This window comes from Leucoraja erinacea, chromosome 31, assembly GCF_028641065.1.
Source record: "Leucoraja erinacea ecotype New England chromosome 31, Leri_hhj_1, whole genome shotgun sequence".
In the NCBI taxonomy this organism is placed as follows: domain Eukaryota; kingdom Metazoa; phylum Chordata; class Chondrichthyes; order Rajiformes; family Rajidae; genus Leucoraja; species Leucoraja erinaceus.
In genome coordinates, this window is record NC_073407.1 from 9,492,092 (window position 1) to 9,511,852 (window position 19,761).

The 19,761-nt window shown below is 37.6% G+C and overlaps 1 protein-coding gene across 5 annotated transcripts in view; it reads left to right on the forward strand.

Annotated features, from left to right (window-relative positions):
* The window catches only part of strbp (spermatid perinuclear RNA binding protein), a 107,300-nt gene extending 88,110 nt beyond the window's left edge, over nucleotides 1-19,190 (forward strand). For 4 of the 5 annotated variants that reach the window (XM_055659870.1, XM_055659874.1, XM_055659872.1 and 1 more), the window contains 2 exons: nucleotides 3,607-3,651; nucleotides 18,589-19,190. In XM_055659870.1, the coding sequence (XP_055515845.1) occupies nucleotides 3,607-3,651; nucleotides 18,589-18,683 (140 nt within the window). In that variant the 3' untranslated portion in view covers nucleotides 18,684-19,190. Of the gene's footprint in view, nucleotides 1-3,606; nucleotides 3,652-8,314; nucleotides 8,777-18,588 lie in introns of those variants that run through there. The other variant, XM_055659873.1, reaches the window with a different exon arrangement.
* The last annotated feature ends 571 nt before the right edge of the window (nucleotides 19,191-19,761 follow it).

Here is a 19,761-nt window from a genome sequence, read left to right on the forward strand (position 1 = left end):
TGTGTACATATATAGTCTTTAACTGAGCCAAACTGCTGAGAGCGAGACAGCAGTTCTGGAGAGAAGCACCAGCTTGCTGCAGTACATGTATCAGCATATTCCAGACATCTGAGCCTGTGCACTGCAGCATGGAATTATGAAAAGCATTGAAGGTCACATGGCAGCGCTCCTGTTCTCCCACTCTGCAACTGGACGCGAGCCCGCTTCGTTGCTCAGTACTGAGCTGAGGAGTTTGGATACAGTGCCTTCAATTTGAAATGTCAAAGTCTAGATTTAAGGTGAGGGGCAATGTTTAAAGGAGATGTGCAGGGCAAGTTTTTTTTATACAGAGAGTGGTGGGTGCCTGGAAAGCACTGTCACGGGAGGTGGTGGAGACAGATACGATAGTGACATTTAAGAAGCTTGTGTATAGGCACAAGGATATGCAGGAAATGGACGATATGGATTATGTGCAGGCAGATTAGATCAATTTAACTTGGCATTCTGCTCCATCTCCATCCACTGCCACACATAGACCAGGGCATGGAGAACCACAGCCACGGGATCAAGGACCGATCCAGACAAATACTTTCAAGTTAATTCTTCTACTTATGTTTAACACTGCGTCAAAATGCTGTGAAGACTTCAACCACCTTCACTGCAAAAACATTTTCCATCTATCTACAAAAGGTATAAATAAATTAATTGAAAAAGTTATGAAACCTAGGGGACCCATATTTGATTATGTTATAAGTTTAATATTAACTCATTCCCTTTTCTAAATCAAAGCTTATTATTGCCACAATAATCAGGAGTACATCGAGACTTAATTTATATTTATAAAACAACTGCACAATGTAGACTTCAATATTAGCACATTCTGTATCAGGAATGCCATATCTACTTTCATACATTTTGAAATGTTTTCCTGAAGTTTCAAATTGCAAAATAATTCCAAGACAAATCATTTAAATGTTTTATTTTACTAGAGATGGCATTGTGTTGCTGCATAGGAGCAGAGAAAATTGTTGTCAAGCTGTTTTTAGCTTTTTCAATGCAAAGTATTAGCATGTGCTGATTTGTGCATTGATTCCTTGCACAAGGATTTAGTAACTTTGGCTATGCCATTAAAGGGCCTGTCCCACTTTCACGACCTAATTCACAACCTTTTTTACTCGTGGGCAATTTTCATCGTGCTAGAAAAAACGCCCCGACCTACTTGATGCCACGAGTACCTACGACTAGCATCACAACCTGCCACGACCTACCTACGACCTCGTGAAGAGACCATGCTGCGAGTATGAGTCCAAGAGGGCAAACTCGGCAGAGGTCCACCTCCGTCCCGTTAATTAGGTGCGTGTGAAAGACTTCCTGAAGTCTACATGAGCCCTTGGTCTTCTTAGGGGCCAGGTTGTTGTCAGCGCACCATGCTGAAGTTGGGTATTTCCCTCCTCATCGTTGTTGGAAAATCACCGTTGTATCATCTGCAACATGATGGTGTTGGCCATGTTTGACTCACAGGGGGCCAGCCCTGTTCTCACAGAGGTGTGCTTGTCTAACCTTACAGCTGTTGGTTAGAAAGTCCATGGACTAGGATTTCATTTTGAACAAAAATTTGTTTCAGCTGTAAAAATCGTTTGTTCCTGGGATTTTTATTTTCCAATTAGACCACGAGCTCCACTTTGTTGATCTTGTATCAAAATGCCATTTGAAATATCCTAAACAATCAACTGGAATAATTCAGCGCAGGGTAGTAGAGCAACAAATTTTATAAAATAAAAAGATCCATGGTGCGAGGGAAAATAAAACGAAATTGGCCTTTGACTCACATGGGCCAAATGCAAATGGACTGATTTTTTTGAACAAAAATTTGTTTATGTTCCTGGGTCTAATTAGACCCACGAGCTCCACTTTGTTGACAATGTATCAAAATGCCATTTGTCTAAACAAAACTGCACAGGGTCCAGAGCAACCTGAAAATGGTAACATGCCCGTCTAATTCATGGAGTCTAAAGCTGTAATGTCCAGGCCTTACAACCATTCAGACAGCTTCTTCCTTACAACCATCAGACTGTTAAATACTACAACCAGAATTTAATCGATCTGTTTCAGGGCATGACAATAAAACACTATTGATTCTGACTTGAAACATAGTTTAATACTTGTTTTTGACTTTTTATGTATCTCAGTGCATGCAACAACAATAAACCTAAACTAATGAAGTAGTTTGTGGATAATAGAATCCCACACCAGGAGGTGTCACAAAACAAGACCTCCAGCCTTCTCTTTTAGCCACTGTATAAATGTGATTAGCACCATTGAATATTTGGTCAATGATAGCTCTGCATGATGTTGAAGAAAGAAGGCTCATAAATGGTAATGCTGTTGAATGTCACGGGTAGGCGGTTGGACTCTCTCAATGCATTGGGGACACGTTTTGCTTTGTTATTATTTGCAGTTTATCAGACCATTCCTGAAAATGTTGTATCAGTTTCATTGCATGTTAGTGTGGACTTGTTCTTTTGCGGAGGAGTCGCAAGTTGAATTGAACATTATGCAGATGTCAGTGAACATTCCTTCTGACCTCATGATGATAGGAGGAAATTGAAATATCCGATGCTCTCTGCCGTTATTTTTTACTGAGCAAGGTGAATTGAAATAGCTGAAGACAAGCTCCTATGATGGTGGTGATCTCAGGAAAAAGCCAAGATATATACAGCCCTTTAGCACTGCTTTCAGAAGATCATTGTGAATGCTTTTGTGGAGTCACGCTGGCTTTATACCTTGAGATATTAAATAGCAAAGCTAGGAGATAAAATGGTGCATTTTAATAGCACAGACTCGATACACATTTGATGTCACAGAAGAGCTGCTGTCTTACAGCACCAGAAATCCATTTTCACACATGTTTTGGGTGTTGTCTGTTTGTGGTCTTTATGTTCTCCTTGTAACCACATTGTCTTTCCCCAACTCTGGTTTCCTCCCACATCACAAAGATGTGTGTAAGTTAATTGGCCACTATAAATTGACCTGAGTGGAAAGATGAGTGGTAGAATCATGGAAAGTTGGTGAGAATGTGGGGAGAATAAAGACAATGGAATTAATAAAGGATAATTGTAATAGGTGGTTGCTAGTCAGTGCAGGCTCGGTGGGCCCAAAGGCTGTGCTGTATCTCTATGACCTCAAAACATCTAGTAGGCAACAAAGGTCCAAGATAAAAACATTGTTTGGAGGTTTAGAGTGGATCTGGGGAATTTTGTTCACACAGTATAGGGAATGCATTGCCTGAAACATTAGTCAAATACTCTTAGAGCATTTAAGAAACCTCTAGGCTAGCACATACAAAAATACAGTAAATAAACTAGATCGTTGGCACATGATGACTTTGCTGACCATGATGCCAATTTAAACTGCACATCTCAGAACTGAGGCCTAGGCATAGAAGTCTACAGACATTATATGGTTAAATGTATTTGGTGTAGATTGATAGAACTGGCAACATGGACGATGGGCCGAAGGGCAAGGTTTCTTTATTGTACAACTTCATATGACTCTTCATTGCTATGTGTTCTTGCAATCAAATTATAGATGTGGTAAAATGAAAAAAAATTATTCTTTTGTCTTTAGGTTATGGTGCACCATATGGATACAGTGCTGCTGCCCCGGCGTATGGTATGTATGCCGTCATATTAGATTGTGACTTTTAATATAATTTGCTTAGTGCCTTAATCTAGAACATGTATATCTCTGCATTGCACAGAGATATAGATGCTTATGTAAACACTGACAATCCTTTGAGTACTGATTTCCGTGGGTACTCAAACCATACATAGAAGAAGCGCTCCAAATTTCCAAACTTTTCTCTTTTGCATTTCTGTAAGGCAAAGTTGTAATGTAGAGTGCACAGAGCTTGACTGCAGAGCAGAATATGAACTCAATTATACATTTTGTTCCATAATACATGCCCATGTACTCTGGGTTCAGTGTTACATTGAATTAAAACACAAAGTTGTTTTATTTTTAAATAGTGACGTTAATTTTGATTTGCGTGCTCTTTATAAAAAAAAAGGTCAAGTTGTCATTTTGATACAGTTTAAAACATGACAAGAAATCAGCATAACCTCAGTTCTTTTCATGGTTGGAGCCTCACATGCTAAATTTTGCCCAAATGTAAAGGGAGTGAATTTGCTTGTCCCCTTCCATGTCCAATTATATATTTCATTAAATGTAATCACACTGCTTACAGCCATTAGATGCTCAATTCAAAGCACACTGCACTGCCAGAAAGATTGACAAGTAGGCTGTGAGAAACTGCTGCAATTACTCTTTTTCATATAGTCTCGACCAGATATAACTAATTTAAAAGTTGCTATTAAAACATGATCCTAAATGATGAGTAACATGACAAACTCATTGAGACTTTAAATGTAATGTTTATGAATGATATTCGAAATTCACAGCTGTCCAAATAGAAATTATCGAGGGAAGATGGAGGATGATTTTAAAACATGGCAGTCTTGAGTTAAAGTTATGCGTCTTCAAAATGCAATGTGGGTTGCAGAAAGTTAGCTTCAAAAATATAACCGTGGGTTTAATTGTAACAGGCCAGGTGGAATGATAATACAATACAATCCCTGACAGTTTGTCTACTCCTGACAACCGATACATTTGGTGAAGTGGGTGACTGTGACAATGTCTCATCCTGTAAATTTAGTCAAAATGAATGTGCCCCTGCCTCAGTTTTGTTGCATTATTCCTAATTTTCTTTGCAAGCTTTCAAAATGTACTTGCCTATTGTTGGTTTTAACTGAATTGAGGCTAAAATGAGGGTAGAACCTAAATCTGACTGTCTAAAAACATTCAAAGCAAAAACATTCAGTGTTAGTATATTCTCATCCACAACAATTTAGAGCTTTTGTTTCAATTGTATTTTGATGGTTATGATTATTTTAAAAAGCAGCGAATTTAATAATTATTTTCAAGTACTTTTTCATGGATAATTAATTTAATGACCCCATTATATTTTAATGTGAGAGCCAAATGGTTAATACAGATAAGAATATGTATTAACCTGAAGTATTAGCAGCCTGTGATTGTTCATACACCGATTTTGTATGATAACACACGTTTAATTTATTTCTAAATGATAGCACAACACTGGCGGATTTCCATAACTTACTAAAAATTAGCTTGTTTTAATCATGGAAACTGGCACCATGCTGTTGCTTTGAATGAGTCTTATGTGCAAATGGTGACAAGCAAATGCAAGATTTATTTGGAACCGTGGTTGGACTGCACATGTGAGCAATTTGAGTATCATTTCAGGTCCAAATATAAATCTGCAAAGTTTGCTATTACCGTCACAGTTGGCATGTGTCCAAAATAACCTACCTGATATGTTTATAAAATCAATCGTGAACACTAATTTAGTGTGTAACGAAGTTCAAAAGGGTTGGAATTGGTGTTTTCAACAACAACAAAATTATTGTCATCATTTCTCACATAAAGACCTTGTGTTTCTGCAGTGTCTGCAAAAGAATACTTGACACGGCTGTTTTCCTTGGCTGTAGGTCCAAAATGTCTTAATGCCTTTGTCAGCTGTTGCATGTGGGAAATTGCACTTCAGTCACCTGGTGCTGTTAAAACACCTACTGTTGCTGCTTTGTGATTTCTAATGAAGATTAAAATTGAGAATAAGAAATCTGTTTGGATTATATAGAATTCTGTGAGGCCACAAGAACTTAGTATTCAACCAAACATTAATTAACATCCATAGATCTTTCCAGATCTGCTGTTCAATGAACTGCTAAATTATTTTTTCTGTAGATTGCATAAAATGTGAATCAGAGTGTCACGAAGTCCTTCCAGGGTAGGAATTGATGCAAAGCTGTGGTAGCATCTGTGGTGAGGGGTTGCTGCCGAGATCATCCAAGCACATTCTAGATGGTGCAAAATTTATACAGTGCCCCCATAATGTTTGGAACAAAGACCCATCATTTATTTATTTGCCTCTGTACTCCACAATTTGAGATTTGGAATAAAAAAAATCACATGTGGTTAAAGTGCACATTGTTAGATTTTAATAAAGGCCATCTTTATACATTTTGATTTCACCATGTAGAAATTACAGCAGTGTTTATACATCGTCCCCCAATTTCAGTTTGGGACACAGCAATTTCATGTAAATGAAAGTAGTCGTGTTTAGTATTTTGTTGCATATCCTTTGCATGCAACGACTGCTTGAAGTCTGCGATTCATGGACATCACCAGTTGCTGGGTGTCTTCTCTGGTGATGCTCTGCAATGCCTATATTACAGCCATCTTTAGCTCATGCTTGTTTTGGGGGTTAGGACCCTTCAGTTTTCGCTTCAGCATTTAAAAGGAATGCTCAATTGGGTTCAAATCAGGTGATTGACTTGGCCACTCAACAATTAACCATTTTTTAGCTTTGAAAAACTCCTTTGGTGCTTTAGCAGTATGTTTGGGATCATTGGGTTGCTGTAGAATGAACCGCCGGCCAATGAGTTTTGAGGCATTTGTTTGAACTTGAGCAGATAGGATGTGTCTGTTCACATCAGAATTCATTATGCTACCATCATCAGCAGTTGTATCGTCAATGAAGATAAGTGAGCCAGTACCTTCAACAGCCATACATGCCCTTGCCATAATACCCCCACCACCGTGTTACACAGATACGATAATATGCTTTGGATCTTGGCCAGTTCCTTCTCTCCTCCATACTTTGCTCTTGCCATCACTCTGATATAAGTTAATCTTTGTCTCATCTTTCCATAAGACCTTTTTCCAGAACTGTGGTTGCTCGTTTAAGTACTTCTTGGCAAACTGTAACCTGGCCATCCCATTTTTGCGGCTAACCAGTGGTCTGCATCTTGCAGTGTAGCCTCTGTATTTCTGTTCATGAAGGCTTCTGTGGACAGTGGTCATTGAAAAATCCACACCTGACTCCTGAAGAATGTTTCTGATCTGCCGGACAGGTGTTTGGGGATTTTTCTTTATTAGAGAGCGAATTCTTCTATCATCAGCTGTGGAGGTCTTCCTTGGCCTGCCAGTTCTGTTGTGATTAGTAAGCTCGGCAGTGCTCTCTTTCTTCTTAATGATGTTCCAAAAGTTGATTTTGGTAAGCCGAAGGTTTGGTTGATGTCTCTTACAGTTTTATTCTTGTTTCTCAGTCTCATAATGGCTTCTTTGACACAACATTGGCACAACTTTGGTCCTCATGTTGATAAACAGCAATAAAAGTTTCTAAATGTGATGGAAAGACTGGAGGAAAGTCTAGGTGCTAAGAGCTCACTTATACTTGCATTAAGGAGGCAATTAAACACACCTGAGCATTTACAAACACCTATGAAGCCATGTGTCCCAAACATTATGGTGCCCTGAAATGGGGGGAACTAAGTATAAACATAGCTGTGATTTCTACATGGTGAAACCAAAATGTATAAAAATGCCCTTTAATAAAATCTGACAATGTGCACTTTAACCATATGTGAGTTTTTCTACTACAAATCTCAAATTGTGTACAGAGGAACAAAATAAATAAATGATGGGTCTGTGTCCCAAACATTATGGTGGGCACTGTAACTTCCTGGTTACGGATTGATCAAAACATTGGGTGTAACAATTAACATCTGAGTCTATCAAAATTATGCATATTGAAATAATTAACTTCAATTCGATCTAAGTTCCATGCACCAACCATAATTGATCAAATCTGACATCATAATCCATTAATATATAGAAATTATTTTCAAGCATGGGTACTTAATACATAAACAAAATTTAGTCTTAGGGATTGAGGCAAGGTGGTGTGGGAGTCGGTGGGTAGTATTGAGACATTTTTTGCCAGGATAGTATATTTATATACCTGGATTAAGTAGACGCCTCAATTTTATTGCCCATGCAGATTGGAGCAACACCGATTATTCTTTTTGAATGTTTAAATTGATGTTTATTCCTTTAAAGAAGGAATTGCCATTGTACTCACTTCTATCCCCAACTAATTTATTCTGTAAATAAAATGAAGTTGGTGTTTTCCACTTAAAGTTTCATTTTAAATTGTAGTATATGTCAAAGTTGTTTCCAGTTCCAATTTTCCCTTTAAATATGTGATCTATGGATAAAATTTGAAGTTTTCCACACGGCTGATTTGCACAATGATTAAGATTATTGCAGAGATGATACATGTAAAGAAAAATGAATAAATTGAAATTGACTGGCCAATCTGCAAAGATCTATGGTAACAGAGCCTTATATTCTTGTCAATATAATGGACCATTAAACTTATTTGGGGTCCTTTCGTTTCTTCTCTCTATAGGTTTGCCAGGCAAGAGAATGCTTCTGTTCCCTGTTATGAAAATTCCAACATATCCTGTTCCCCTTTACTCCTTTTTCAGCTAATTACTGTATTAGAAGCGTAATAATAGCAAAAACAAAAAGTGAGCATTAGGAGAAAAAATTGCTTTTTTAAAATTAAATTTCTTTTGAAAATGTTGTATGAAGCAAATTATTTGTAAAATAATTTTCCTATCTTTTTGATTTTAACAAAAAGGCTTAGTTCATTAAAACTTGAAGATGTACTGTGAAATGTTACCTCATTCTCAGAATATAACTTAATCCAGCCTTCTGTGGTAGAAAGTAATAAAATTTCAAAAAAAACCTCACCAACATTTTAATTGAATTATCATAGCTTCTTAATAATTTTATGGAAGCTTATTTGTGAAGGATGTATAGATTATAGATCTTTGATCACAAATAAACACTTTCTGTTTCAGAACCAGCCAGCGTATTGCCTGTTTTATAAATCTCTTTTATGTAGTAAAGCCTTAACCCAGTATTGTGCATATGCTCTGTACTGGCCATCATTTGTGTAATAAATGTTACATTCCTCACTGAAATTCTGTCATTTAGCCATTTAAAATTTAAATTTGGTTATTGCAAAATGCTAAAGTTAATCCAAATTAATGACCGCGTTTTATACAAATGATGGAAGCTGCAAACAAGTTAATATACCTACAGCTTTCTTAAGATATTGGTATGAAGCATGTGTGCTAAAATTGGCTTAAGGCTGTGTTGCCTCCATAATCTCATATATTTGGTTCTTGTGGCCTTTTTTCATAAGTTACCTGAGATGCACCTTAACTCTGCATTAGTTGCTCCTAAGTAGACAGGTTTTTAATTAATGAGCCGTAATACAAAATAAACATTAAAAAAATCTTTGCTATGGATCTTTTTCTCACTGCACAAAATGAAGAATCTGAAGCAGCAACAAGGTCCCCATGGATACTCGCTACTTAATTGTCCCAATTCTTGTTGAGTGCTGCTATTTTTTTTAAACAGTGATACGTTTCACCCACGGTCCATCATTCTTCCATCATTGTCAAACCTAACAGAAATTCGGATGCTTGTGTTTATATAAGTTTTAACCAATATTTATTACCCCAACATCCTTTTTGTGTATATGCATGCCTGCTGTGGAAATGATTATGCCACTTTTGTAAGTTTTGAGAATTATTTTAAGCTCATCCTCGATTACACCACTTTCTTCTTAAGATTAAGGTACCAATGAATTTGCTTCAGGTTGATACTTGAGATGGACATCTTTCTTTAAAATGTTATGCATATCTTGAACTGTGTTAAGGATGGAAGTCAATGATAACAGTTTATTAAATCCTCAGACTGATTTAACTCGAATTGACCATTGTTGTCTGATATTGAACATTAGGGTTGAAGGATTTTGAAGGAACATAAAGCATTAAATTTCTCACCCAAGTATAATCTTTCTGCTAATAAAATCTGAAAGGTTGACGTGTATTTTTTCTCATTGTTAAATAGTATCTGAGCACATGGCACTTATTGTTTGGAGAATGCGCAATTATAGAACTATAAAGCACGGAACGAGACTAATTGGCCCACCATACCTATGCAGAGCTATCAAATTAGTCTATCCTCCTGTTTATCCCCAAAGACTGACAATTCCCACAACTATTGATCCACCTCCTTTGGAAGATATCAAATTCAATTTAATTACTCTTTCAAACAATGCGTACAAGATTGACCTAACATCAGCCATTTAAAAAATCTCTTTTGTTTCTGAATGTTTTGCTTTAGATTTGCAGTGTTGCTGACTCTTCTGCCACCACAAATATATTTTACATATCAACTGTTCTTGATCGTCGCTATTAAACTTTCCTCCAAGCTTGCTGCTGGAAAGTCCCCATTATTGGTAGTGTTGATGTAAATCTCTTTAAAAGCAGTACAGAAGCATTTACATCCTGGAGCTTGTTCTGCATTCAATTTGTTTCTGCCTGATAGGTATCAAAATTCTTTCCAGCCACTTTGCCTGCTTCATATGTCTCAATACATCTGTCTGGCAACAATCTATCAATCTCAAATTTAAAGTACCCCAGCTGGGACCTTTCCGATTACATAAAAATGCTTAGTTATCGATTTTGTGCATGTTTCTTCCTTTCATAAAGTTATGTAATCCCACGTGCATTTCCACCAGTAACAGTTTTGTAATAAATGCAGCTGATCGCCCCATCTCTGCATTAAAATTGTACTATTTTGTTCATACTGCATCACATTCTACTTGTACATTGTTTTATTGTCCTGTGTTAAATTGCATCCTCTGTGTTTGCCCAATTCACCAGCCTGTCCTGAAATCTGTTACTGCCCTTTTCATTGTTCACTACATATACATTTTGTATCATCTAAAAACTTTAAAATCAGTCCCCTTCAGGTGTTTATATCGATCCCCAAGCAGCACAATTCAACAATTCAAGACAGTCCTGTTTCTGTTTCTTAGCTAACCTTGTATCTTCTAAGGTCATTGACGTCATTTTTTGAACAGCAAGCCATTCATTCTATAAAGGAAATTTTACATCTTTCCATAAACCAAATAATCTGCAATAACTACTGAAAATGAAATTGCATCATTGCTCGTAGTAACATCTTAATGCATTAGCACTATCAGTGCTGTTAAAGTGGAAGCTTCACTGCTCTGTCATTACGTTGATGTTGGCTCTTGACATTTGAGTACTGCCAATAACATGCTATTGAATTTTCATCAGTTGTCAGCCTGCCGGTTGCAAGTCTGCTTGCTGCCTGTATTCTGTGAAGCTAAAACAACTGTATTCTAACTTGCTGAAGGCAGAAATCTTAAGCATTGGATCAAATCCTCATTGGAGATCTCCACTTTTTAGCATGGTGCCTACGAGGATTGTAGGGAAATTGTTACTTTTGCACAGTGATAAACTGATTATATTTCAGAGCATTTAGTAGGTGAATGATTTATGTTTGATGATCATGCAGTTGTCTAATTTACTGGCAAACCACCCACAAAACAGATCAGAACACGGATAATCAACAATCAAAGATGTTTTAATTTGCAGAGAAATAGATGGAAGACAAAGTAAATGTGACAGGGTGGAAACCAAGAAAGGGCAATGATTCTTAATTGTAGCTGATCTGTCTGCAGAAGATCTAGACAGGAGATGAATGAGAAGAGGAGAGACAAACAATTATAATCCTGGAATTGTGAAGATGCAAATAATTGCCAATGCGGAAAATCTGAAGTAAAAGAGTATACTGGAAGTACTGTGTAGATTAAGCGACTTCTGTGAAGCTGAAAGTTGCAGATCGATTACATTTCACTACAAGTAGCCAGTTCTGCTATCAACTGGACGAGGATCATTATCCAAATTTGAATTCAGTTTTTAGTGTTGAGGATTTTAAGTTTTTGAGTTTGTGGTAGCTTTGTTATAAGCCTGAGAGTAGCTAAAGATAGCAAGGTCAGAGTGGAAGTTGGATGGAAAATTAAAGGGAAGGCAATTGGAAGTTCAAGATCACCCTTGTGGACTGAAATATGGTGTTCTGCAAAGCAATCATCAAATTAGTGTTTGGGTTCTCTCAAATTGAGGAGATCATAGTGTACACCAAATTGGAAGAAGTACAAGTGAATCATGCATTCAGCTGGAAAGAGTATTTGGGTGTCTGGATGTTGAGAAAAGAATAGGTAAAGGAATAGATGTAAACCTGACAATAAATACAGAAAATGCTGTAATATTCAAAAAGTCGGACAGCTTCTGTGAAGAGAGAAAAGGAGTTAATGCTTCAGTTCGATAGACATTGATTGCTAATCTACGTCATGAAATTGAGAAAGAAATGAGAAAAGTAAATGACAGCAAAGGTAATGAAATTTTCACTGGGTCACTTTTTCATCTTCACCAACACACAGCCACCATAAAGCAGCACCTATGCAACTGGAGGAAATATATCAGTTGCTATTTTATGTCTGCCCTCCAGCCATTAGGAAACCCAAGCACACCTTCCAAGTCGAGAAGCAATTACTTGCATCCTGTCAATTTATTGTACTGCATTGAGTGTTCACCATGCTTGGCATGGAGGAACCAAACACAAATTGGGTGACTGCTATGCCGATCACTTCTGTCCTTCCTTGAAGGGCGTCTCTGAGCTTCCGTTTTTTATGAAAAATCATCAACCTGTAATGTTGAAGTTGTTTTTTCAATCTACTCAAATGCTGACTGACCTGTGCACCATTACAGTATTTTCTATTATTTCAAATTTCCAGCAACACAAGTGCTGGATCTCACACGTTCAGCATTGATTTTTTTTTTTTTCCTTCACTGTCCTAATTTTTCTTTTATTTACACCTCTTCCACATACTCAGTTGCGATAAACAAGCTTTCACCTTTTTTTCTCATCTTACATTATCACCACTTGCTTTATTCAACATCCTTGAGCTTCACCCTTTCACGGACATCCCGTTACTCATACTACCTCTACACCCTCTGGCCAACATAAGCGTGTCTAATTTCTGAACCTTTCTTTTACTTATAGTCAACTTAAAACATTAACTCTGTTGCTGTCTACACAAAAGCTGTCTGTCCAGTTGTATTTTATTTTTATTGTCAGATTTATAGCTTCTGCCCTTGGACCTTCTTTTCTAATTTAAAAAAAAAATCAATAACTTCACTACAAAATGCTTTAAAAGCTCCGCTCAATTATGAGGATAGAGTCGCAGCAGTTATCTTGTTATCCCCTCTTGCTGAAAATCTGGTCCAGTGGTTTGGCAAGTTGCAACAGTGACATAGAATGTAGAAAGGGACAGCACAACAACAGGCCCTTTGGCCCGCAATGTCTGTGTGGAACATGGTGTCATGATAAACTAATCGCATCTGCCTGCATATGACCCATATCCCTTCATTCCCTGCATATACATGTGCCTATCTAAAAGCCTATTAAACATCACCATCATATGTGCCTCCACCACCACTCCTGGTGGCATGTTCTAGGTACCCACTGCTCTCTGAAAAAAAAAACTGCTCCACACTTTTTAAAGTTTGTCCCTTTCACTTCAACCCTATGACCTCAGCCATGATCACATTGAATGGCGGTGCTGGCTCGAAGGGCCGAATGGCTTACTCCTGCACCTATTGTCTATTGTCTAGTCTTTGTCATTTCCACCCTGAGAAAAAGGTTGTTGGCACAAATTTTATTTTGTATTTAATTTGTCAACCCTGTTTTATGGCAACTCAAAGAAGATAATTTACGCCATTGTTGTCTTAATGCCAAGGAGACTTAGTTCATGATTGTTTTCTTTATTCTGCAGTAAAGGTCTGTAGAAAAAGTCAGGCTTTATTCAGAGTTAAATAAGGACATCACAGCATAGTTAATAAACTGTTTTTCTTCTGAATGATGAGATAATTCATCAAAAGGCACCTCCGGTTACACCCATAAAAAGGCATAATTAATTGAAAGAATAATTACAATGCTCCTTTGCACAACCTCCAACAACCATTGGCAATGACTGGAGCACCAATGATAAATGACATAACTAAAAATAAATAATCTCCTGCAACATGAATTTAGAAAGGAAAATAGATTAGTAGCAGTGCCTCTAAGATTGTGCTATCATAATGTCATAAGGAATAGGTGTAGAATTAGGCCATTCGGCCCATCAAGCCTACTCCGCCATTCAATCATTGCTGATCTATTTCTACTGCCTTTTCCCCATAACCTCTAATCAAGAATTTAATCTATCTCAGCCTTAAAAATATCCACTGACGACCTCCACGGCTTTCTGCGGCACAGAGTTTCACAGATTCACCACCCTCTGACTAAAGAAATTTCTCCTCATCTCCTTCCTAAAAGAACGTCCTTTAATTCTGAGGCTATGACCTAGACTCTCCCACTAATTGAAGCCTCTCTACATCCACTCTATCCAAGCCTTTCACTATTCTGTATGTTTCAATGAGGTACCCCCTCATTCTTCTCAAACTCCAGCGAATACAGGCCCTGTGCCAACAAACACTCATCATAGGTTAACCTACTCATTCCTGGGATCAGTCTTGTAAACCTCCTCTAGACCCTGTCCAGAGGCAGAGCATCCTTCCTCAGATATGGTGCCCAAAATTGCTCCCAATATTCCAAACGGGGCCTTACCAGCGACACGTAGAGCCTCAACATGCCTGTTTTTGTATACAAGCCCTCGAAATAAATGCTAGCATTGGCTTTGCTTTCTTTACTACCGATTTGACTTGCAAATTAACTTTTTTGGGAATCCTGCACCAGCACTCCCAAGTGCCTTTGCACCTACGATTTCTGGATTCTCTCCCCATTTTAGTAAATAGTCTATGCCTTTATTCCTATTACCAAAATGCATGACTCCACACTTCGTTACACTATATATATCCCACCTGCCACTTCTCTGCCCACTCTCCCAACCTGTCCAAGTCCTTCTGCAGAGTCCCTACTTTCTCTACACTAACTGCCCCTCCACCTATTTTTGTATCATCCACAAACTTTGCCACAAAGCCTTCAATCCTCTCGTCCAAATAATTAATATACAACGTGAAGAGCAGTGGCCCCAGCACCGACCCATGCGGAACTCCACTAGTCACTAGAAACCAACCAAAAAAAGTCCCCATTATTGCCACTCTTTGGCTTCTGCCATTCAACCAACCTGCTATCCATGCTAGTATCTGCCCTTTGATACCATGGGCTCTCGTCTTCCAAAGCAGCTTAATGTGAGGCACCTTATCAAAGGCTTTCTGGAAATCTATGTGAACAGCGTCTATTGACTCTCCTTCGTCTGTCCTGTTATTTACTTCTTCGAAGAATTCCAGCAATTTTGTCAAGCAAGACCTCCCCTTCACAAAGCCGTGCTGGATATCTAGATTAATCCAGTATTAGGAAACAGGATAATAGGTCAGAAGAATGTATTGGTGAAGGAATGGTGTTGCAAGAAAGGTTTTAGATTTCCGAATCACTGAAACTATTTTGGGGGAAGTTGGGATCATACAAGCTAGAAGGCGTACATCTGAACCAGCGTGAGTCCAACATCCTTGCAGGAACGTTCGCTAGTGAGGTTAGGGAGCGTTTAAGCTCCTTTGACAACATACAGATGTACAACAGGGAGTGGTAAAATTTTGGGTTGTGCAGGGGAAGATGCAAACAAATATAACCGGAAAAGCAAGTCAGGCCAGTGGGCAGCGTAAGTGCTCTCATGATATGCATTAATCCAACCACTTGAATCTCCAAGATATTAGAGGCAAGGGACCAAGTGAGAGTAGATGGGGTTGGTATGGATGGGTACTCAATAATCAGCATTACGATTGTGGGCTAGAGAAGGTGTTTCTGTGCTCCAAGACTCAAATAACTGGATTCTCTTTCAAATTTATTTTAGTCCCCTCAATTATTTTGACATATTGCTTTAAAATATGCTATCCAAGGGTTATCTAAGTGCGCCATAAAGCTTTCAATGAACTGCATAAATAATTGTAATTTAGTTCAATTGTTTTAAAGTCCCTTGAGATTTAATGATGTCTGACACAAAAACTCCTCAATAACATAGAAACATAGACATAGAAATTAGGTGCAGGAGTAGGCCATTCGGCCCTTCGAGCCTGCACCGCCATTCAATATGATCATGGCTGATCATCCAACTCAGTATCCCGTACCTGCCTTCTCTCCATACCCTCTGATCCCCTTAGCCACAAGGGCCACATCTAACTCCCTCTTAAATATAGCCAATGAACTGGCCTCAACTACCCTCTGTGGCAGAGAGTTCCAGAGATTCACCGCTCTCTGTTTGAAAAAAGTTCTTCTCATCTCGGTTTTAAAGGATTTCCCCCTTATCCTTAAGCTGTGACCCCTTGTCCTGGACTTCCCCAACATCGGGAACAATCTTCCTGCATCTAGCCTGTCCAACCCCTTAAGAATTTTGTAAGTTTCTATAAGATCCCCTCTCAATCTCCTAAATTCTAGAGAGTATAAACCAAGTCTATCCAGTCTTTCTTCATAAGACAGTCCTGACATCCCAGGAATCAGTCTGGTGAACCTTCTCTGCACTCCCTCTATGGCAATAATGTCCTTCCTCAGATTTGGAGACCAAAACTATACACAATACTCCAGGTGTGGTCTCACCAAGACCCTGTACAACTGCAGTAGAACCTCCCTGCTCCTATACTCAAATCCTTTTGCTATGAAAGCTAACATACCATTCACTTTCTTCACTGCCTGCTGCACCTGCATGCCTACTTTCAATGACTGGTGTACCATGACACCCAGGTCTCGCCGCATCTCCCCTTTTCCTAATCGGCCATCATTTAGATAATAGTCTGCTTTCCTGTTTTTGCCACCAAAATGGATAATCTCACATTTATCCACATTATAACATTATTCTGCTCCTAACATTAGAAGGGTTATTCAACATTTTCTGTTTCATTTTCATGTTACGTTGTTAGTAATCTGAAAACACATAATTTTCTTTGGAAGAGTGATAAGAACTCTTTCTCCTCCACTGTGCCAAAAGGACTGACTTTTAAATTATAATGGATATCATAGTTCCTTGACCTTTCTAAATTGGTAATATTTATTTAAAGAGGGGTGAACAGAGGTGAACTTAATTATTCAGCAAAGTTTATTGTTCATTGTGTATAATCTAATTTTGTTATAAATCTAAATCTGATAGATGTAAAGTTAACCCAAATTGCTTTTGTTGGTCAAAAGTATTTGGGAGTAATCCAGGTAAGTAAATAATATAACTGCACCTATCTTCCTTTAGTTATGTTAACGATAGATCCCCAGACTCCGTTGTTGGAAAACACAACATTATTGTTCTTTGTTATGGTTATTGCTTACATGTGCAGTCAAAGTTATAAATGTTAATTTTTTTTGTCCTATTGATTTATTTTAACTGTGGTAGCAGTTCATAACACAGTGCCGCATTAAAACTGGATTTGTTCAATATATGGCCCAGTGTTTTGTACATCTGGAACCCCAATTTTCCCCTCCAGTCAGACAACAATGAAATTCTAATCTGGTCAGTTGATAAAAAGTGGGATCAAGACTATTTGATGATTCTGTGTTGGCCTATGAATTATTGAGCCATGTATGACTTTAGTTCTATAGATAATGACAAAACGTAACCAGATTCACACCAAAAAGAAGGGGGGATAATCTGAGATCTATTAATGCCGTTTATACGGAATGGAACTAGTTTCATTCAGTATTGACATTTAGATATTTTCAATGCGTAGTGAGAGGGCAGTTGGAGTTTGGTTTACTTGACTTCTATTTGTTATCATTGGCTTCTTCCTTTACACACTAGTGGTGGTTGGAGGAAAGGAGGATTGATGAGGTGTGAATAGTAGTGCTGACCACCATCTAAAAATATTAGGTATCTTAAGTCTTGTGTATGTCTGTGTCCAGCATGATGGATGTATTCTCAATGACGATGAGTACCAGAAAAGTACTGTAAAACATAATCTGATGGAAAATCCATTTTGTGTTGGTAGCTTGAAAGCTCTCTGGGAAAGTAGGCTTTATAAAACAGGTATGACCTAACTAATGTCAAGTGGACCAATTACATGCAATTAAGGTTTTTAATTTTGTTTAATATATTTTGTAGTTATACATTTAATGTCTGATTTTTTTCCCTCTAATAATAAACTGTAAACACTTCAGCAGCAGAGTAGACCCAGAGTCTTTGGTTATTTGCATCACATCCTTTTCCAGTAACTCACTGGCGTAATTTAGATAAATGCCATATTTTCTGATTATGTCCAAGGACCAAAATCAAAACTGTTTCCTCCTTTAATAGACCTGAGTTGGCTGTTATGTGTGCATCACATTTGAAAGCCTGAAAATATCATTATTGGTATTTTGAGAACATGCCATTTATTATCTTTGAGTTTATTTTGTTTTTCTTGTCCGTGGATGAATAAGATAGTCGTTTCCAGTAAACTTGTGCAAGTCGATTCTGGTACATTTTTGCATTAACCATGGCTAACTTAAAAAAAAAAAAAATGCCATTGAGGTTAATTTATAAGTTCCAAGTTGATGGTTGTTTTATATTTCTACATATAGGGTTTTGTTTGGTTTCCCCCATTATCTGATTCCCAGAAATATGATATGCAGGGATTTTAATATCTGACAATGCCCCATTTGCAATGAAAATTCCACATACAGCTAAAGGAGCAGATAAATGTAAACACTAATCAAACAGCCTCACTGCAGTAATGATTAATGTGCGGTTTTGCTTCTCTGCTCTTTTCCTTACTGTAGGTGGTTTTTTCATTGACAATCCCTATTACCAGCCTCGAGCCATCGCACCTTTTATTATTCACTTGGGTCCTCAGGATTTCGTCTCTGACTTCTAGAACCATCAGGTTGAGATTTGAACACTTACTTTTTTGTCATGTCAGTCCAGCTGTGGGCTAGGGGAAATAAAACAAGACTGTTTCAAGGTCGTATTCCTGATTAACCCTTGCAAAAATAGCAGCCTTTGATATAGTAGCTTGCTATTAAATTAGAATTTAAATGTTCAAACCAAAATCACGAGCATTATTTGTCAACTATCCCATACATTAGCAATTTGAACTATACAATAAAATTGTTTTTCTTTCAATACCACCAATTTTAATATGCACCAATCCTGTGCCATTCCATTGAAGATTACACTTATGGTCATTACACATATTTTGCTTTGGATCGGGTAAAATCTGTTGTAAATTTGACTTATTTTGGCTGCTGGTTATTTACTTAATAGGTTCAACAATTTGATTTTAAAATGTATGCCACTAAGGCTTTGAGAAACCACAGGATTATCAGTCTTAAGTATAATGCAAGATAAAGTAACTGAATCGATCCATTATTACAAACCAGTGAGCATTCTCTATTAAGGATGTATTAAAGATTTTCTTTAAAAAAATGTTTTTCCTTGCATTGCTAACAAAACTATAACTTGAAATCATTTCTAAAATTATGGTGACTGGGCATTGTTTAATATAAGCATATGAATGCCTTGTTGTTAACAAGAATGTTGAAATCAGATAAAGGGTATTTGGAAAAAAAAGAGATTATCCATAGTATGGCTGATGAATGAATGCTCAAACACAAATCAGCTGAGACTAATATTTAAAATATGAACAGTGCTTGAAATGCTTTCATGAGTACTTTCTTTATTTGCCAACTGAGTTGTATTTATTCTACATCCCTTCAAAATATTAGAACTATAAATGCCAATGAAAATATGTGGTTACTTACAATTATATTCATCTGCAAATATGCAATTGAAGAACAATGATCCATTTATCATTTTGTGACTGTGATCTAATGGTTCACACTTTCACCTCCTAAGTCAGAAGGTTTAGGGTTCAATTCCTAGTCCAAATACCCCAATGCAGCGTCACTCTCCTGTGCAGTACTGATGGAGTTCAATGTTGTAAGGGATACTGT